The sequence below is a fragment of the Liolophura sinensis genome, chromosome 3 (assembly GCF_032854445.1).
Source record: "Liolophura sinensis isolate JHLJ2023 chromosome 3, CUHK_Ljap_v2, whole genome shotgun sequence".
Lineage (NCBI taxonomy): Eukaryota > Metazoa > Mollusca > Polyplacophora > Chitonida > Chitonidae > Liolophura > Liolophura sinensis.
Window position 1 is genome coordinate 15,960,965 of NC_088297.1, and position 19,140 is coordinate 15,980,104.

At 39.6% G+C, this 19,140-nt stretch overlaps 1 protein-coding gene across 1 annotated transcript; it reads left to right on the forward strand.

Moving 5' to 3' along the window:
- The first annotated feature begins 3,095 nt into the window (after nt 1-3,095).
- On the forward strand, nt 3,096-18,896 carry LOC135463893 (tetratricopeptide repeat protein 39C-like). The gene is made up of 14 exons (XM_064741357.1): nt 3,096-3,668; nt 5,095-5,143; nt 7,197-7,331; nt 7,684-8,215; nt 9,584-9,681; nt 10,458-10,551; nt 11,365-11,419; nt 12,246-12,298; nt 12,481-12,590; nt 13,242-13,365; nt 14,083-14,180; nt 15,424-15,528; nt 16,677-16,715; nt 18,443-18,896. The coding sequence occupies exons 1-14, from the start codon at nt 3,481-3,483 to the stop codon at nt 18,536-18,538; spliced, it is 1,776 nt and encodes a 591-aa protein (XP_064597427.1). The 5' UTR covers nt 3,096-3,480; the 3' UTR covers nt 18,539-18,896.
- The last annotated feature ends 244 nt before the right edge of the window (nt 18,897-19,140 follow it).

The following is a 19,140-nucleotide window of genomic DNA, read 5'->3' on the forward strand; positions in this document are numbered from 1 at the left end:
ACCGTCTAGACATTGATGCTCTACCTAAAGTTAAACAGGTTCTGAAGGATCCCACTATGCAAGAAACACTCGCTGACCTTCAAAGTAAATTTGTCGTCACTGTAGCAGACAAGGCTCCTAATAATGTCATCTTTATTTGCAAGAATTATTATTATCAAATTCTTGTTCAAGAGCTATGTGCATCTACAACGACATCCACGCATTGTGCTACTACATGTACTCCGGTGGAACTATTTAACAAACACAAAACCTTTCTTAAAGAAAGGCGCATAAATATACCTACCCGTCACACAGAAATACCACCACTTTACTGGATTCCTAAAATGCATAAATCCCCATACAAGGCTCGATTTATTGCAGGTTCAAGAAGCTGTACCACCAAACTCTTGTCAACCCTATTTACGAGAGCGTTACGAGGAGTAAAGTCATTTTGGAATAAGTATTGTTGTGCCATAACAAAAAATTCAGGTGTCATCTGCATGTGGGTTCTTAACAACTCCAAACGTCTTAGAGAAGAACTCGATGCTCATATGCATATACCGTACAAAGACGTATGCACATGGGATTTCTCTACTCTCTATACTACGATTCCTCACAAAGATCTTATTGAAAGAATATCTCAGTATTTACTAAAACAGGTCACCGTTACAGAAGCAATAAGCTTCTGAAACGTCAGAAGCAATAAGGCTTTCTTTAGTTCTACTCTTTATAAAGGTTACCACTCATGGGATGTTACATTATTTATTGAATTACTTGAATTTCTCATTAATAACATCTATGTGAAATTCGGAGATACCATTTACCAACAGTGCATAGGTATTCCAATGGGTACCAATTGTACGCCTCTTTTGGCAGACCTAAACCTGTTTCCATATGAATACGACTATATGCAGAAATTACTTAAAAGTAATATCTTTAAAGCTCGATCCTGATGGTACATCTTATTTGGATTTATACTTCTTGTTGTTCTTTGGGTTTCGAATGGACCTACGATGCATACCAAGGGGAGAATACTCAGTACCATTCCACATCCGCAGCCTACAGGTTGTGGGAGTGAGAGAGTCAGCACATTTCACAGGTATTATGTTGAATGAAGATCCGGTGTCAATTTGGAACACCACGTCAATTCCATTGACAAGGGGGTGACATTTAATGTCTTTAGAGCCAGGAGTTTGGACGACATTTATCCAGTCTTCTTCCGATAAGGAGTAGCCAGTGACTTGGTGAACCCTTTTGTCACGAGAAGACTTTTTACCAGTTTTCTTGGGGCATTTTTTGGCAAAGTGATTTTGCTGCTCGCAAACTGAACAAGTTTTATCCCAGGCTAGGCATCACTTTTTCTCCATTAGGTGTCAGATCGCAAAATTAACATTCACGCTCCGTTGGTTTTTAAGCAGCGGACGCCTTCTTGCGGCCATATTGTTTCTTTTGTGGTCTCTTGTAGTCCACCTTATTGACAATATCTGGATGTAGAGCTCGTTCTTGAGAGCATGCATTTTCCGATGCTTTACAAATGTCAATGCATGTCGCCAGTGTTAGGTTGCGTTCTTTTTACAGTGTAATCTGAGTGGAGTGGTCATTAATGCCCAATACAATGCGGTCACGCAGAATAGAGTCAACACAATTGTCTCAATCTCAGTCTTTACAAGAGTTCTTATTACAGCAGTAAAGCATTCAAAGCTTTCACCATTAATTTGGTACCGTTTATTGAAAATGAACCTTTCATAAGTTTCATTATAGTTTTTCCGACAGCAAAATTGTCAAATTTGGCTAAAATTTTAGCAATTGTCCTTTCATTTCCAGGAGTCTCAAAATTAAACCATTGTAGATTTTCAAGGCGTTGTCCTCTAATGTATGTAGCAAAAGGGCCACTTGGTATGCCATATCTTGTCTATTGAGCTGAGTGGTGATGGCATAATTTTCCCATTTTTGCTTAAGAAGTTTCCAATTTTCAGCAACATATGTCTCTGGGTTGAAGAGTTGTGGGGGTTTTTATTCCTTGAATTGGATTCAGGGATCTATGAAAGTCCACATTAGCCATATTGAGGAGTTTCGGGAATCTTTCGCTGTGAGTTCGTTGAGTGCAGAGATTATGCTGGCTGGGAGATTGGGCGCATCGCTGTGAGGAGTTTGACGACTTGCTTCTGTACTGTTTTATTGAGGATGGGGCCTTTTGAGAGAGTTAATGAATTATAAGTGTCTTACAGCTGATCGAGTAGTGATCTTTTCACCAAAGGTCTGAGAGAGTAACAGGAAAACAACACACAGCAGTCCAGGAGAGACTTAACGTTGAATCCGCGAATGCAGACGACAGGGGGCTGTTGTTGTTTTACACAGAAGTCTAACTTCTTTTTTTGAGAGAAACAGGCTTCATTTAGAGTTCAAAGTTCTTTCACAGCACCGCTGCCACCATGTTACGTGCTGTGGTTATTAGATATGAAGCACGAGATGTCTAGAAGTACATGAAATAACATTGGTGTTTTACGGCGTACTCACCAAATTTCACTTATACGATGGTGGCCAGCATTGTGTTGGGTGGAAACCGGGCATAGCAAAACCACGACCATCAACAGGTTGCTGCAAGACCTTAATTGCAAAGTACGACCGGAGAGGGTACATATATATACGTGCTGGAAATATTAATTTGATAATACAGAAAACAAAGTATACATAAGCATAGATAAATCGTGTGAACCTGAACATGGATAGAATCAACATATATTTTATAATCGTGGATAAGTGTATAGTTGAATACATGTATATTTGAAAAGACCGGAGACCGGTAGTTATATCCGAAACTTTCGCGTCAACAAGTAACAGCTGGTGAAATGATAGCTCTGTGCCTTCGAGTATCGAAAGGTCAAACCGTCCACAACCTAATTTTCGACAATAATCGTTTCAGAAATGTTTTTGTCTTAATAATTTTAAACGAGATTTGTTCTAGCAGCATTAAATCATTGATGGAGTGCAACATGCCAGTGTAAATCGGTCACAATCAATGTCTCTTCCGTTGAAATTGCTTCTAATTGGTTGGCAAGGGTTTGTGTCAATACATTCCTTACGGTGCTCTGCTAGTTGCGAAACGAAAACATGGCAAAGTGTCAGAAAGGAGGTCTCTTGTGAATCAGTCATGTCTTAATCGATGACACATTGCCGTTAAGCAAATGCAGAGGCAGCTCGTATGTTAAGTGCACACTGCTATGGACAGTTTAATGCAAATATTCATGTGATCTCTGCTTCATGCAGACGTTGCATTGTGGGTCATCCGCGAAATAAACGAAGGTTCCCGTGACAACAACAACATCATCGTCAACGAAGTAGAAGTCGTTTCATACTTTGGTGATCTCATTTACTCGTACTGACAGACCTGGTCGAGAAGCCCATCGACCTGTGGTAAATTAGTCATTAGTCTGTATTTTATAGGGTATCTGAGGTTGTGTCAGTTTACGTCCTGTCATCTCTCAGTCTGTCGGATCAGCAATGGCAGAGTCTGCAGTAAGATCTTCTCCTGTTGGAGAGGGGGACAGAAGTAGCGTGTCAACGACTGGCAGTTTTCACGGTAGTACAGATTCCATTCCATTGGATGACTCCGATCTAGCGCATCAGGGGATCAGTCTATTGCTTAACAACAAATTCAAGGAGGCGAAAGAACTCTTCGAAACACATAAGTGAGTTTTTATGGTGCTTGTACGTCCTTGCAGCAGTATACGCTTGCCATAGCGACAAATATGTAACTCTGATTAAGGTGGTTTTGCCACAAGAGTTACAATGCAAAACAATGTGGAATGTTATAGTCATGTCCCCATTGAATGATATTTTGTTTGTCATTACTTTATGTAAATGTGTTGCCTTCATCAACAAGTGTCACTGGTAATTACAGTATAGCCTAGCCGAATAGGGCCTATGAGAGATACGCGTTCCTGGGAGTTTCGTGTTGGGGCACTGGCGCATGTAACGGAAGTTGGGGTTAGAACCCTGGCGGTTCACAGCAACAGGCCTCCCAAGAACTCGTATCTCTCATAGGCACTATATCCTATGCCCTAGATGCATCATACGTGGACCCTTATCCAATCCTTACTGCCATCCTGACGTAACCATACGCCCATGGGACCATCAGGCCTTACATGGGAGGGTTTCAGCAACCTGCAGATGGTCGTTGGTTTCCCCTGGGTACTGCCCGGTTTCCTCCTACCATAAATTGCTGGCTGCTTTCCTGTAAGTGAAATATTCTTGAGTACGGTGTAAAACAGAAATCAAATAAATGAATAAATAAATAAATAAATAATTAATACAGTGTAGATTTTTAAACACTTGTACAGATTGGAACATAAGTGAAAGATGCTGTGATGCCATCATTAGTTGCACTAAATAATCCGCAGACATCTGAATAGTTACTTTGTTGTAGAGTTTTCAAGCGGACTGGCCGCAAGAACATAAACATGTACCAGTTGTGTTAGTGTCATAATATCGTGGGCCGCGGAATGTCGTAAAATGATGCTCGGATTGTCTTGTCACGATGGTACCATGGTGGCGACATGATGCACAAATCCTGATCAGATTGTACGACCATTAGACACATGCAATGGAACATAATCTGACTATGGCGGGCCCACCATACGCGGACAGTGGACCTATGATGGTCGTGGGATATTTGGCCGGAATGCGGCTGTACTGTACTTTGTATTTGAGTACTTACAGATAAGAAAAATCCCATTCTCATAATCTTATGAAATGAAATGTGTGCTCTGGTTGTTTCACAAGTTAGCTTGCATATAAACAGAATTTGCCATTCAATCTTGTTTGATATGGAAGCAGAATCAATTTTGTCTGTACCTTGGAGTGAATAGGACTAATCACAGGGGCTCAGACATGTCAGAATAAATACCAGTTGGCTTGTCTCAGGCGATTGCAGTTTGCCTTGTTCAGGCGCAGTAATAACTGAACCAGTCCCAGGACAGACACTTGTTTTTGAGTCAGTTTTGGAACAACAAGCAGGAAAATATATTTTCAAGCCCTGAATTATAAGTCCCTTCCCAACTATGATTATGTATAAATTACAGCATATCAACTGTTTTGCTTGATTTTTTTTTACAGGAATGGCAGCCCTCTTATGCACATGGGGTCAAGTTTTGTTGCCTTTATGGTAAGAGATAATAGTTACATAAAATATAAAAAAATTATTTTATAATTATTATGTCAATTTCCCCACCTCCTAAAAGAACAATGGTTTACAGCCACATTGGTTTCATGTGAACATAGGCTGGTATAGCAGAATTTGCTCCAGTATGGTTCCCAGTAGCAGATCAGTGCCTATTGTCTAATAGTTATAATAGTCTTATAATAGTCTTTGAAATTCTTCGTTAAGCACATCATGGAGTAGATCACATTTATGGTTTCAGTTTCAGAGCTTCCTGTATCGGTAGGAAAAATAGGCAATTTTGGTTTGACACTGATTTATGATAAATGACACAATGGTGTAGTGGACTGAAATAACCCCCCCCCCCCCCCACCCATGGCTGGTTCTGCCTCATGGGGTTCCCATGTTCCTAAGGTGGTTTAATACACCAAGTACTCTTAAACTTTATGATTTATTAGTATTGGTGTTTTATGTCGTACTCAATATTTCACTATATATGCGACGGCTTCTAGCATGATGGTGGGAAGAAACCGGGCAGAGAGGGGAAATCCATCACTGTTCGCAGGTTGCAGGAAGATAAAACTTGGGCATTGTTGTGTAATTAACAACTTTTTTTCACTTTCGCTTTTTTCTTCACCAGTTTCATTTACATATATAGTAAATATGAATTGGATAATATAACATTCTGGCGGGATTAAAGCTAAATGAGCTTGTGTAAGGCATTAAGAATTTAACCAATCAGGTAATTTTGTCACTACATGTATCGCGCTTTGAACTCGGCATATAAATAGGTTATATGAAATGGATCTCTAAAACACAGATTGTTTTTCTTAGCCAAATGAAAAAAATTAGGCTCCCAAAATTTTTTTTTTCATTTTCATTTTTGGAGTATTTTTTATACCTGTTAATTACCTCTGTTTTATGCATGTTTTCCGTGAATGATCCAATTTCTTTTGGAAATTATGTCATCGTTTATCTTGCTTGGAAGAAAACTTCAATATCAAACAAATACCAATGAAAAGAGTATGCATTTTCTCGCAGGTGCATGCCATGAAAAATTCTAATATGTACCTCAAGTTGATAAACTGTAAATAAAGTCAGTGCCAAAATCCGCTGTGGGCGACTCCATTTTGCCTAAGAACTAGTCCTGAAATCTTCTGTATTAGGAAGAGAATTTCCGTCGGAAACCGCCGAAGTGCAGTTCGTACGTTTCCTGTAGAACTCTTCTTCCCAGAAGGTAGCAAACAGTACAGTTCGTTTTCCACTTGACGATTGAGAAACCAGAATGTTGGACATAGGTTCCGGGTTTACACAAACAAGCCGGCAGTTTTAACGACTCTCATTGGCTGAGAGGCAACACACCCCCAGCATAAATTACAGGGTGCTAAAGATGAGGACGCGATGGACAGCGATTTATGTCAGCTTTGCCATTTGCAGCCTTTTTTGTATGGTGAGGAAAAATTGCAAACTTATGCAACAGGCGTCACCAGATAGAAAAAATGTGCTCTTTTCAGCCTCTAGTGTCATTTTGTAAAGTTTTCTTCTCGTTTAAGAATACTGAACTTTGAAACAGTTTTTATGCCCCAAAAAGAAGGCTGACATTTTTTTTTACTATTATATCTTATTACACATCCTGAACTGCACATAAAGAAATAAAACTAAAGCGTTTCATGTGTCCTTTAAGAGGAATGTACTTAGTATTTGTCAGCTCATTATCAGTGTAATATGTGACTGGGGCAGCACTGTAGATATCGGCATTTGGTCCGGGCCTGTTACAAGAAGAAACTGTTGTGATGTGATGGAAATTATGTAAATACGTCATGTGAAAACAAATTGCCATTTCCTGAGGATTTATTGCGTGAACTGAAGCAGTTTTGATTCTGTACCACGCATCAACCACAATTTTATGACCACTACGTTTGTAAGGCAAAGATGTTTGCCAAGCATGGTAGAAGGCTTTGGTTCATCTTTATGGCCTTGGGCTATTCTCACATGTATTGTTTAAATTTTTAATTATTATTTTTATTTTTTTTTACATGTATTGTATTTTTGTTCTCAGGAAGGCCTCATGTCATTTGAGGACGAGAGGCTGTCTGTTGCCATGAAAGCTCTTCAGGAAACAGAGAAACGATGCGAAACAAACAACGGATTTGTCAGTTCGTTTAAACGAAAGCTGAGTCGCAAGAAAAATACTGTAAATATGCTTGTATGATGATGTGCATTGTACATCTAGTAAATTCATAATCTTTCATTTAGAAGGCTCTTTTTATATTTTGTCAAAATTTTTTTCCAAACTTTGTTAGTCCTTATTTGTTTCTTATTTGTTTATTTGGTGGAATTTTGGAGATAGGGTATGATCAAAAGATAAATTATAGGCAAAAAGTCAGTTTTGTCATACTATTATTTCAACTGAACAAACCTGTAAAAATATGTATTTTGGACTATTTTATTTATCAGAAGTTAGACTTTCTAACCAGCAAGCTGCTTTGGGTTATTCATAGCCCTTGACTTCTTGCTAAGTCCTTTTCCATTATTTTAATTTGCAGACCCAATCACAGCTCAACCTGGAGGACAAACTACAGCGAGATGTCATCATAGCAGACACAATTCTCTATCAGTCCATCCTCACCTTCTTAAACCAGGACATTCCCAGCTACGTCAAGGGAGGCTGGCTGCTGCGCAAAGCGTACAAAATCTACGACAGGGTTCACAAAACTGTGGTACAGCTCCAGCAGAAACTCTCAGATTCCAAGATACCGGGACGAGCTGATCTCACCAAAAGTGCAGCAACAGACGGCAATGAGAACGAACTCACCGAAGACCTGTTATCACAGCTTTTGGCCGCTGTCAGTTTCGGCTACGGAACTCTGCAGCTCTCGATATCCCTGGTGCCGCCCAAGATTCTTAAGATCATTGAATTTTTGGGCTTTGAAGGGGATAGAGAAGCTGGGTTATCTGCCCTTCATTACACCAGTAACAGCCGTGATATGAGAGCTCCATTGGCGATGCTGGGAGTCCTGTGGTATCACACAATATTACGTCCCTTCTTTGCCCTGGATGGTACAAATGCAGCTGCGGGTGAGTACTGCATGGTTTTGTGTGGATGAGGTGTGTGAAGGAGAAAAGAGGGCTTGGTGGTGACCTAGAGGCCCTTAGATAAACTTCCATAGTACAACACCGTGAGTTTATTGCTTGGCACAGTAAGTTTTAAACCTTGTGGTACTGTAACAGTAAATTAGTGTGCATTTACTGTATCTGCTGCATGTCTGAAAATTGCACAGTTCTAAGCAGTTGCCACACAGTACCATCAGGCTTCAACAGAGTGCATGTACTCATGACGGCTGTTTGCAATAAAAACCCCACGTACTATGCAGTACTGAAATGAAATTGCCAAATGGTACAGGACAGCTGGCACAGTGTTTTGACCATTTTGAACAGTATTGCATGGTTTTTAAATTAACCAGCCAGAGGTCACAGCTTTGCTGTGTACAGAAATGTTACCTACATGTTTCCTCACTCTGTGTTTTAGTTCTGACAGGACACTGAGTCATATATCCATGTTATTATTCTTGGGCGTAAAATAACTACCACTGAACAACAACAACGTACACCACAGATATTATTCAAATCTCCATAAATTTAGTACTGAGATAAAGCCAAATAGCCAAGGCATCCATTTCTCCCGTCGCAGCAAACCGCTGCTGTTTCAAGCCAATGTTTTGAAACAGCCAAATCTGTGAGTTGTACCTGATAGCACTCTGCTTCTGTCGTGTCCCCGCCCACAACATTATAGGGAGCATCAAGTTGCAGCATCAGTCCCGAAACCAGCATGGCAGTGGGTGAAGTGGAATAGCTCAAAGTCTTTATTTTACAATTGTTTAATATCTGAAAAGCTTTACCCGTAAATTTATAATATGAAACAGAGAATGTTGACGTGTAAATTGATGCTTCCTGAAAATGGCAGGAAAATGCACATGCCCGGATGTAATTTGTGATCAGGAACAAATCGCACATTTGATAGCTTCAAAACATCAACTCGAGATATCAGCACGGAAGGAAAAGCCATCTGGGGTTGATACGGTGGCTATTTTGCTTTACCCAAGTACAAAATTTTTGATGGTTTGGGCAATATCCTGGGTGCATGCCGTTGTTGTTGAGAGGTAGGTATTTTTCGGCCGTGAGTGAAAGACATGAAGATACGGATCTGTGTCAAGACTCCTATTGTGCAGGACCACAAGCATGTATGTCATATTTATAGATCATAAAATGTATTTTTGCGTGACATCGAAGCCTGAACGACGAGCTTATGAGGAATGTTCTGCTCATTTGGCTAGATTTGTGTGTGTCAAAATATGTTATAATAAGGTCTAGGGATGTTGTATTCCTTTGCCAAGAGGTTGGTGTCAAACTTTGTTGTAACAAGTGGTGTTCTTGTTCACCACACAGGTGTGCCTGATGCTGAGGCTGTCCTCGACGCCAAACAGAAGGACTTCAACAATTCCTCTCTCTTTTTATTCTTTAGAGGCAGGGTTCAGCGAATGAAGGTACGTTTATCTGTTTATTAACTTGAGGTTCAATGCTGTACTGAAGAATAATGAGTGCAATCAGTTTTATGAACAGAGGAAATTTGAGCGCCTCAGTTAAACTACTGACTTTAGACATGTACATGTAACTTATTGACTTTCAAACATATGATTATGCTGGCATGCATATATTTGCCTGCTACATTGGTAGAAGACGAGTGGTATTCAAGTAAGGTATTTATTTATTTATTTGATTGGTGTTTTCGCCGTACTCAAGAATATTTCACTTATACGACGGCAGCCAGCGTTATGGTGGGAGGAAATCAGGCAACCCGAAACCATCATCGAATGTACGAAGACTGTATAAGATGGTCCCACAAGCACTGTCAACATCATATTATCATCAAGGCCCAACTTCCATTATGAACCAGGAAGTCCAGAAATTCTTTGTCCAATCCCAGGATTGAACCCATTCCTCATGGCCAAAAGTTTAGATCCTCTGTGCTCATCCACAGAATATATTTTCAGAAATGCTAATTTACACGTGTGATTCGAAAAATATTACTAGCATTAAAAATTTTAACATTTTAAACTTTTAAACTATTACGGTTTTCAAGTTTTAACTAAATTGTTAGTTATTTTGACATGTTTTGAACATGTTCGTGTTTTTATTTAGATGCTCTCATTGCCACTTCAAAACCATTCACTGCTTCCTTGTTTAAGTATTTTTCTCGTAAAACATTTCATTTGTTCATTGTTGTGCTGCTGTTTAAATTGAAGCCATGCCATGTTTTCAGAGGGAGACGGAGGCCTCCCTAATGACCTACAACACTGCACTGGCCCTAGCGGCTGACCAGAGAGAATTACAGCTAATGTGTCTCTATGAAATAGGTAAGTTTTACAAATCTCCAGTGCACTTTCGGGCTCATTTATGTGTAGCATTATCACTGTACAAATGTAGACAACAGGGAAATAATCCAATTGTTGTTTGCCTCAGTTGTGGCCCTTGACCAAGATGGGCATAGCGCCATCTGGAGGATAACTCATTGACATAGTCCATTGAATTATACCACTGAATTATCCCATACTCTAACCCACCCCCACCCCACAAACCCACCCCACCCCACACCCACCCCTTTCTTGCCTTAACTGAGCATTGTTTCCTGTTGGATGTTCCTGTCTGGCTTTCACTTTTTTACACCATTATGTCATAGGGTTGCCCTAATTCGTCAGCTTTTGTTAACTGCCTCTGCAACTAATATTCTGAAACATTCTGAGAAATCATTTTGCACAGTTTAATGAAGCTTTCAGTTTTAATGACATAAACAAGTAATTTTTAGGGTCATTTTCATAATAATTTTGTGCATACATTCCACTGGAAACAGAGCTTTAGTTTTGAAAAGGTTGAAGAATTTACAGTAATTGTTAATTACATGTAGAGATCAGGGGAAAAGTCTTTGTTTGATTTTATTATCCCACATTTCTGCAACAGTAGAGTGAGGGGTATTGATTTTTATATGAAATGTCTCATCCATATATTTATCTAGATATGATTAATTTTATGTGCTGTTTAATTTTTTTTCAATTTTGAAAACCATCTCTGTCCATGTATACCTTATGCAAATTCTGTGATTATTGATTGTTGCCTCGCCGAAAATAACTCAAGTGTTGTTTTGTCTTGATAATTGTCTTTCACTCTTTTAGGCTGGTGTCATCTACTTCGCTTACAATGGCACGAATCCCTGAAATGTTTCCTCAGGTATGTTCTAGTAAAGGACACCTTTTTTAATGTTTGGATAGTTTCTGATTAAGATCTTTATGTTGACTTCGTTTATACCTTTATCAAGAGTAGCAGTCAGCATTTAACATAAGTCTGCATTAACAGGTAGCTTTGTTTGCCAGTGCATCTCTCATTTCCATGAGCCGCAAGAGGTGCAGATTCAGTCCAGTCATGTGTAGGAGAATTTGTAGATTTCCCATTTGCATTTGTGGAGCCATTTACACATTCATGCTTGGTGCTTTAGTTGGAGGCCACTTTCTGTCCATTTTGTCCGCTCCAGGAGCTGTAGATCCCATGGCCAATCCTGAGTCGAGTCACACCTAAGACTTTAAAAGAGGAAGTTGTAACGTCCTCACTTGGCCCTCAGCAGGAAGGGGATACTGCAACGACTGGTTGACCCGTATCAGTATAATGGCTTGGGCAGAGCAGCTTACTTGCCTTCGGCAAGGCGTCTCGATGAAGCAGCACTAGATAAATGAGCGGTGGAAATCCATCCTGCAACAAGATAGCGCATTACATGCACTCTAAGGATTTCTTCGTCGTCATATGACTGAAAAATTGTTTAGTACGACGTTAAACCCCAAGCACGCAATCAGTCTTCTGTCCATTTATGTGGTGTGTGCCCCATGTGTGCAAAAGTTTTGTAACTTGCTACTTGCCAAAGCTCAGGGGTGTTACTCCAGTTTCCTCCACCCACAAAAATGATTACTATATTGTACTGGTTAAACATTATTGATTGTGACATATAGCAAATAAATAAATCTAATAAATTCTCCAGATTGTTATTTTTAATCTTGTGTTTTAGGCTAAGTGAAGAATCCAAATGGTCCAAGTGTTACTACGAGTACCTTCTTGCTAGTAAGTATAAGCAGTGTGGTATTTTTTTCTTTCGAAGATAAGCCACATCAGAATCCTTACATCTCCTGCTGATAAAAACTGACAAAACCTGACATACTTTGTATAATGTAGCACATAATATACCTATATCTAATATAACATAAAGCTGACTTGTGACTCTCTCTCTCTCTCTCTTTCTTTAGTCTGTGCAGGGGCCTTAGGAGACACAGCAGGCGCTAGGGAGAGATTCAAAGTCGTCCCCTCCCTGGTGAAGAGGAAGAATAATCAGATTGAGGCATTTGTCGCCCGCAGGGTAAGTTACTGCCGCCAATTCCACACGGTCATTTCTAACATAAATCAGTCATTCTCTAAAGCACATATTTTTGGACCTGATAGAGAATATAGAGTTTTGGAGATGTTTAGTTAGAGTTGTTTCCCCTTAGTGTTGATAAACAGACTTCTCAGGTTTGTCTTCAAAGGATGTATGAAATTCTGGGTTTTTACTTCTTCGTGTGGAGAATAGGCTGTGCCTTAACGTATTGAAGTACAAAAAGGCTTTTGCTTTCTTACTGAAGTTTGAAAATGGCTTTAAACCTCAGCTGTCAAATTACTGTCAAATCAGCTTTGCAGGGGTGGTAAGCTGGTACCGCGTTCACTATTTGTTCTTCGATGACGTCATTTCCGAATATTCCCTGCCACTGATGGAAAATATACATAAGTATATTAAGAAATATAAAATATGCCTCAAAAATGGAGAGAAAAAAATTCTCATTTTTGGCGTATTCTTTTTGCTTTTCCTTAAAACCATAGTGTTGGTGAAGGTGAATCTTCACTCAGGTAAGTAAATAAGGAACTACTTGGATTGATTGATGTGAAAAAAATATTTTCACCGCATTGTAACTGAAAATGTATACCTGCATGGGAATTTGAGCTGGTAGGAAATTTCTTTATTATTTCCGGTTAGTCTGAGAAGCTGGGGAAGACCGTTCCCAGTGCTGAATGCATGCAGCTGTTGACTGTTGAACTGCTGTTTCTCTGGAATGCTTTCCCCACGTGTACAGAAGAGGAATTGAGGGGGTTGTTAAAAGGTAGGTGTTTTAACAGATCATTATAAGCATATCTCAGACATGTCTGCATGCACAGGAAAGATATGACAGTTTTGATGCATGCACAGTATAAGCCTACATGTACCAGGCCTCTATTCGCTTTGACAATATTTCAACAAGTCAGTCAGGGCTTTTGTGGCCGAGAGTGTTAGCACACCAGCGCAACTCATGCTGGCTTCCTCTCCGGCCGTGTGTGGGAAGATCTGCGAGCAACCTGCAGATGGTAGTGGGTTTCCCATGGGCTCTACCCCAGTTTCCTCTCACCACAGTGCTGGCCAAGTATTCTTGAGTACAGAGTAAAACACCAATAAGATACATAAATAAATAAATACATGAACAAATATACTCAAGTATTCTTGAGTACAGAGTAAAACACCAATAAGATACATAAATAAATAAATACATGAACAAATATGCTCAAGTATTCTTGAGTACAGAGTAAAACACCAGTAAGATATATAAATAAATAAATACATGAACAAATCAATCAGCGCTTTACCTTTTGACAGGAATCCAACTCTTGTGATGACTCCCATAAGCCAGAACTACAAAAATCCTAACAGATGCCCATTACGTCACGGAAATTGTTATTAAATTTTTAAAATGACCAAAGTTTCCAAATTTCTAACTAGCATACCTCCTGTAGACCGGTGGATGTCTACATCGGTGTGTGAATGTTGTGATTTTGTCTGTCCTCAGTATGCGAGAGTCAAACAGAGAGGGGCGTACTTCATCTGAAGTGTCTAATAGAGGGCGCTTTGTACCGAGAGCTTCAAGATGAGGAACTGGCCACTACAGTAAGTACACTCCCTCGATTTGAATCTCAGATGGCTTGCCTGTGGAGGGGTTTGTTGCTATGACAATTATCTGCTGTTCAAGATTCATCATTTCTTTTCAAGGCTGGTGCATTTTTTCTTGCAGTCGTGTTCAGATTTGGCATTCAGTTACAAAATTTTGAACATGTGTTGATGGTAGAAAGGCTTGCCCTATATTGATGATGTTTTCTGATGTATTAAAGCTTAAAGTTCATTGTATGATTCAAACCATATAAAGTTTTATGGTGTGAAATTCTTGTAAATATAAATTAGTAATTATGCAACAAATAGATGTATATTGTGAGATGTGAGGGGGCCTCCGCAGCCGAGGTGTTTAGAATGTCAACGTTGCACAGTGACCAAGGAACCTGGCACAAGTGCAGTTACTGTCAGTGGCGGATGTGCGTGGGAAGGTCTGCCACCAACCTGCAGTTGGTCGTGGTTTTCCTCCCATCCCAGCCTAGGTGTTTAGAATGTCAGCGCTTACAGTGACCAAGGAACCTGGCACAAGTGCAGTTGCTGTTAGTACCGGCTGTGCGTGGGAAGGTCTGCCACCAACCTGCGGATGGTCGTGGATTTCCCCGGGCTCTGCCCGGTTCCCTTTCCCCATAATGCTGGCCGCTGTCGTATAAGTGAAATATTCTTGAGTTTGATGTAAAACATCAGTGAAATAAATAAATAAATAAATATAGTCAGATATGTGGGATATCAGATGGACTTGTGTTAACATAGATCACTTTTGCAGAAAACACACCGAAAAACATTACTGCTAAAATGGTGCACATAAATGTTATGAAATATTATTTTTACAGCTAAATCTGACATTTATCAAATATGATTTCAATGTACATTTACATGTACACATACCTTCTACACAGATCTTGAAATATCTTTCTAACTTGTCTAAGGCGAGTAGAAAATATGCAACTTGTTTGAAGGCATGGGCGAAATTTTAGGTCATTTACGGTACATGCACTGATTGTGTCTTTACAGGCTCTGTAAGTGCATGTTTTTAAGCCAGTGGAGGTCATGAAATATTGTTTTGGAGCTAACTCTTTTTGCCAATATGATTATAATCTAACTCTCAACAGATCAACAGGAACTCCCAGAAACAGGTGAAACGTACAGTTTGCATGAGCAAAGTTTTGGGTCATTTACTATCATACATGAAGTATATCCAGCTATCAATTGTGTGTCAGTCATGGTGGTATGTGTTTGTCTGCAGTGTTTGGAAGAAGCCATAGCGCGCCACCAGGGTATGAAGGATGACCTACATGTGGCTGCTTTCGCTATGTTTGAGTTGGCTACAATCTACCTGAAATCACCTCAGGTAAGGCTGGATAGGGGCTCAAATCTCAGTCTGGGTAATAGACTCGCTTCGCGTGTTGAGTGGTGTATGTAACAGAACTGACATACATGTACAACGGTATTAATGTATGCAAAGTACTTGCACACCTATGGTCTGAATTGTCCACACACAGGGATGTCACAAAGGCTGTAGGCTTCAAAGACTGTGTGGTGTTTGGAAAGGGGGATGGAGGAAATGGGTGTCCATCTAGCACCTCATCTAGTTTTTTTACAAGAACACTTTACAGCTACGAACAGAAAGCTTTGAAACTGGCAAATTTTGCAGTAAACAGTTTGCACAATACCTGTTCCGCGCAACGTAACTGTTGCTTGTACATAAATGTTATGCATTTCTGTCTAATCAGCTTTTTTGCATCTCTGTTCCTTACACAATTGTGCAACTTGCCACAGCTTCCCCTCAGAATCATCAACCACCTTACAAAATCCCCAACCACCCTACAAAATCCCCAACCGCTCTACAAAATGCCAAACCACCCTATAAATACCTGACCATCCTAAAAATGCCTGACCACCTTACAAAATCCCTAACAGTCCTACAAAATCCCCAACCACTCTATAAAATGCCAAACCACCCTATAAATACCTGACCATCCTAAAAATGCCTGACCACCTTACAAAATCCCTAACAATCCTACAAAATCCCCAATCACTCTGTAAAATCATCAATCCCCAACCAGCTTAAAAGTGCCCAATCTCGGTACAAAATCCCCAACCACATAACCATGTCTACGAAATCCGCAATGACCCTTGACAGAACAACTGACAATACAACACCCATGTTGTGAATGACAGACGCAAGGATAAGCTGGACCCCCACGGATTGCAATTTCGTCTAAATCTCATCTCCGTCATATGTTTTAGGGCTGTGTTTTTTTTTTCATCATTTCTTATATATTTATGTCTTTCAGAATACACGTGCTTCACATCTTTTCAGCAAATTATAAATGGTCCTTAAGGCTACTATGTTCTTTTTTTTTTCCATCATTTCTTATATATTTATGTCTTTCAGAATACACGTGCATCACATCTTTTCAGCAAATTATAAATGGTCCTGAAGGCTACTATGTTCTTTTTTTTTCCCATCATTTCTTATATATTTATGTCTTTCAGACTCTACCAAAATCCAAGACATTGCTGATCAAAATTAGAGTGAGTATGTTTTAATGTGGCCATCCAAATATGTTACAAATTTATGCTTGAAAGGAAAAGACAGAAAACGTGAAAAAAAAAACCTGATAGCAAATGTACTGTAGTATGATGAAAACTCACCCATTTTCTTCTCTTCGGTGTCTTAACTTGATTACACATGTAGCATGTGGTACTAGCTGGGTTTGTACATGTATTGGTGGGCCATACTGAGCAGCCAGGACTACATGTATTTATTTGTTTGATTGGTGTTTTACACCGAACTCAAGAATATTTCACTTATACGACGGTGTCCAGCATTATGGTGGATGGAAACCGGGCAGTACCTGGCGGAAACCCACGACCATCCACAGGTTGGTGGCAGACCTTTCCACTTACGGCCGGAGCAGAAGCCAGCATTAGCTGGGCTCACAGCGACCGCATTGGTGAGAGGTTACTGGGTCATTACGCTTCGCTAGCGCGCTAACCAACTGACCCACGGAGGCCCCCGTACATGTACAGATACTTATGCCAAGTTACATCCAGCCTCCTGAGCAATTAGGCCTCAAAAACAAGTTACATCCAGCATCCTGAGCAATTAGGCCTCAAAAACAAGTTACATCCAGCATCCTGAGCAATTAGGCCTCAAAAACAAGTTACACCCAGCATCCTGAGCAATTAGGCCTCAAAAACAAGTTACATCCAGCATCCTGAGCAATTAGGCCTCAAAAACAAGTTACATCCAGCATCCTGAGCAATTAGGCCTCAAAAACAAGTTACATCCAGCATCCTGAGCAATTAGGCCTCAAAAACATACGAGAGGTGATGTATGGTATCACTGCCGTCATGGTTGTTAGCTTAAAATGGACATTTTTAGGAGTTCCAAACAGAAATTGGATGAGTTTGACGAAACCATCAGTGAAATAAATAAATTGTAGTTTTAGTTTAAATAACATACATCTGCAACTCATTGATTATGATGTTATGGATCTTGTGTAATATTAATTTACAACAATAATCTGAGAACAATAATCAAGACATTTGTCAGAAATGTGTCACCTACCATTTATTTATTTATTTGATTGGTGTTTTATGCTGTATTCAAGAATATTTCACTTATACGACAGCGACCAGCATTATGGTAAAAAACCCACGACCATCCGCAAGTTGCTGGAAGACCTCCCCAGGTACAGCCAGTATCACCTACCAGACCCCTTTCATAGCCTCAAGAGGCATACCATATGTAATTCGTGAACAAATGGCATAGTTTTGTAGGATACCTGACATGGTTTAAATTGGCTTATGTTCACAAGATGTCAGTTAGCTTGTCAGTGTACCCTAATTCTTCTTATTTTGAGGACAGATTATAATTGTGCTGAGTTTCATTTTTTTTCCCAGTCTTTATGAAAAGTAAAGGTACATCTGGGACTATAATATACATAGTTCCAGGTTAGATGGACTAACCATGTGAAAAAAAACAACTAAATATCCCTTCTACAATTAGATATATATTATACTGGTTAAAAAGAGCGCACATGGGCCCAGTTTCACAAAGATGTAGTACATGTATGATAATCACACATATAGGACAGTGGGACAGATTAGTGATGTACAATATTTTGTACAACAAATGTACGTTAAAAAATGTTATGTTGACGCTTCGTGAAACTGGGCCCAGATGCCCCAAAAATTAGAAGAATTTTATAATACTTCTTTACTAGTTTACAAAATCCTGTTGTCTTTGTTCACAGGATAACCTGAAGGATTATGATTTTGAGAACAGACTGAGTGTACGAGTAAATAATGCGATCAAGGTAGTGGAGAAGACACTGAAGGCTCAAAATTGAAGAGATGACGATCTTAGTGCTCAGAGCTTTTTAGCTCCTTGTTTGTATTAACAGGTATCCAGGGAACATGAATATAATTTATTAGTGGTGAAAATTATTCTTATGATTTACATGTGATTGTATCAAAATTGCCTGTATGATAAGGTTGGAAAAACACTGTGAAAATTTTTCACTGACAGTTGCTGTGATGTGGTTGACTGGATATATTGTTGATTGTTGGTGATTTTGTATGTCCAGAATTTTGACTGGTGCAGATGAAAATGTGTTCTTTCATTTGGAAACAATCCGCAGAAATGGCCCATGATCAAGATATGCATGCCGCCATCAGAATGTTGTACAAGAGAAGGATAACTCAGTGGGCTAAGGGTTATACGTGTGCAATTCAGGTAATATGGTGCAAGATTTGCCTCCGAATTGAAGACTGAAGGAGCACTGATTGGGTAATACTGCCACACATACAGTTTCGGTTGTTGATACACTATAAATTTCTACTGTATTAGTTTGCATCTAATTAAAATATATCAGAATTTTGTCTGTTTTGATTAGAACTGAAAACTTCTTTGCCAGTGTTATTTCCACCCCTCTTGAGGTTACCAAGGTAA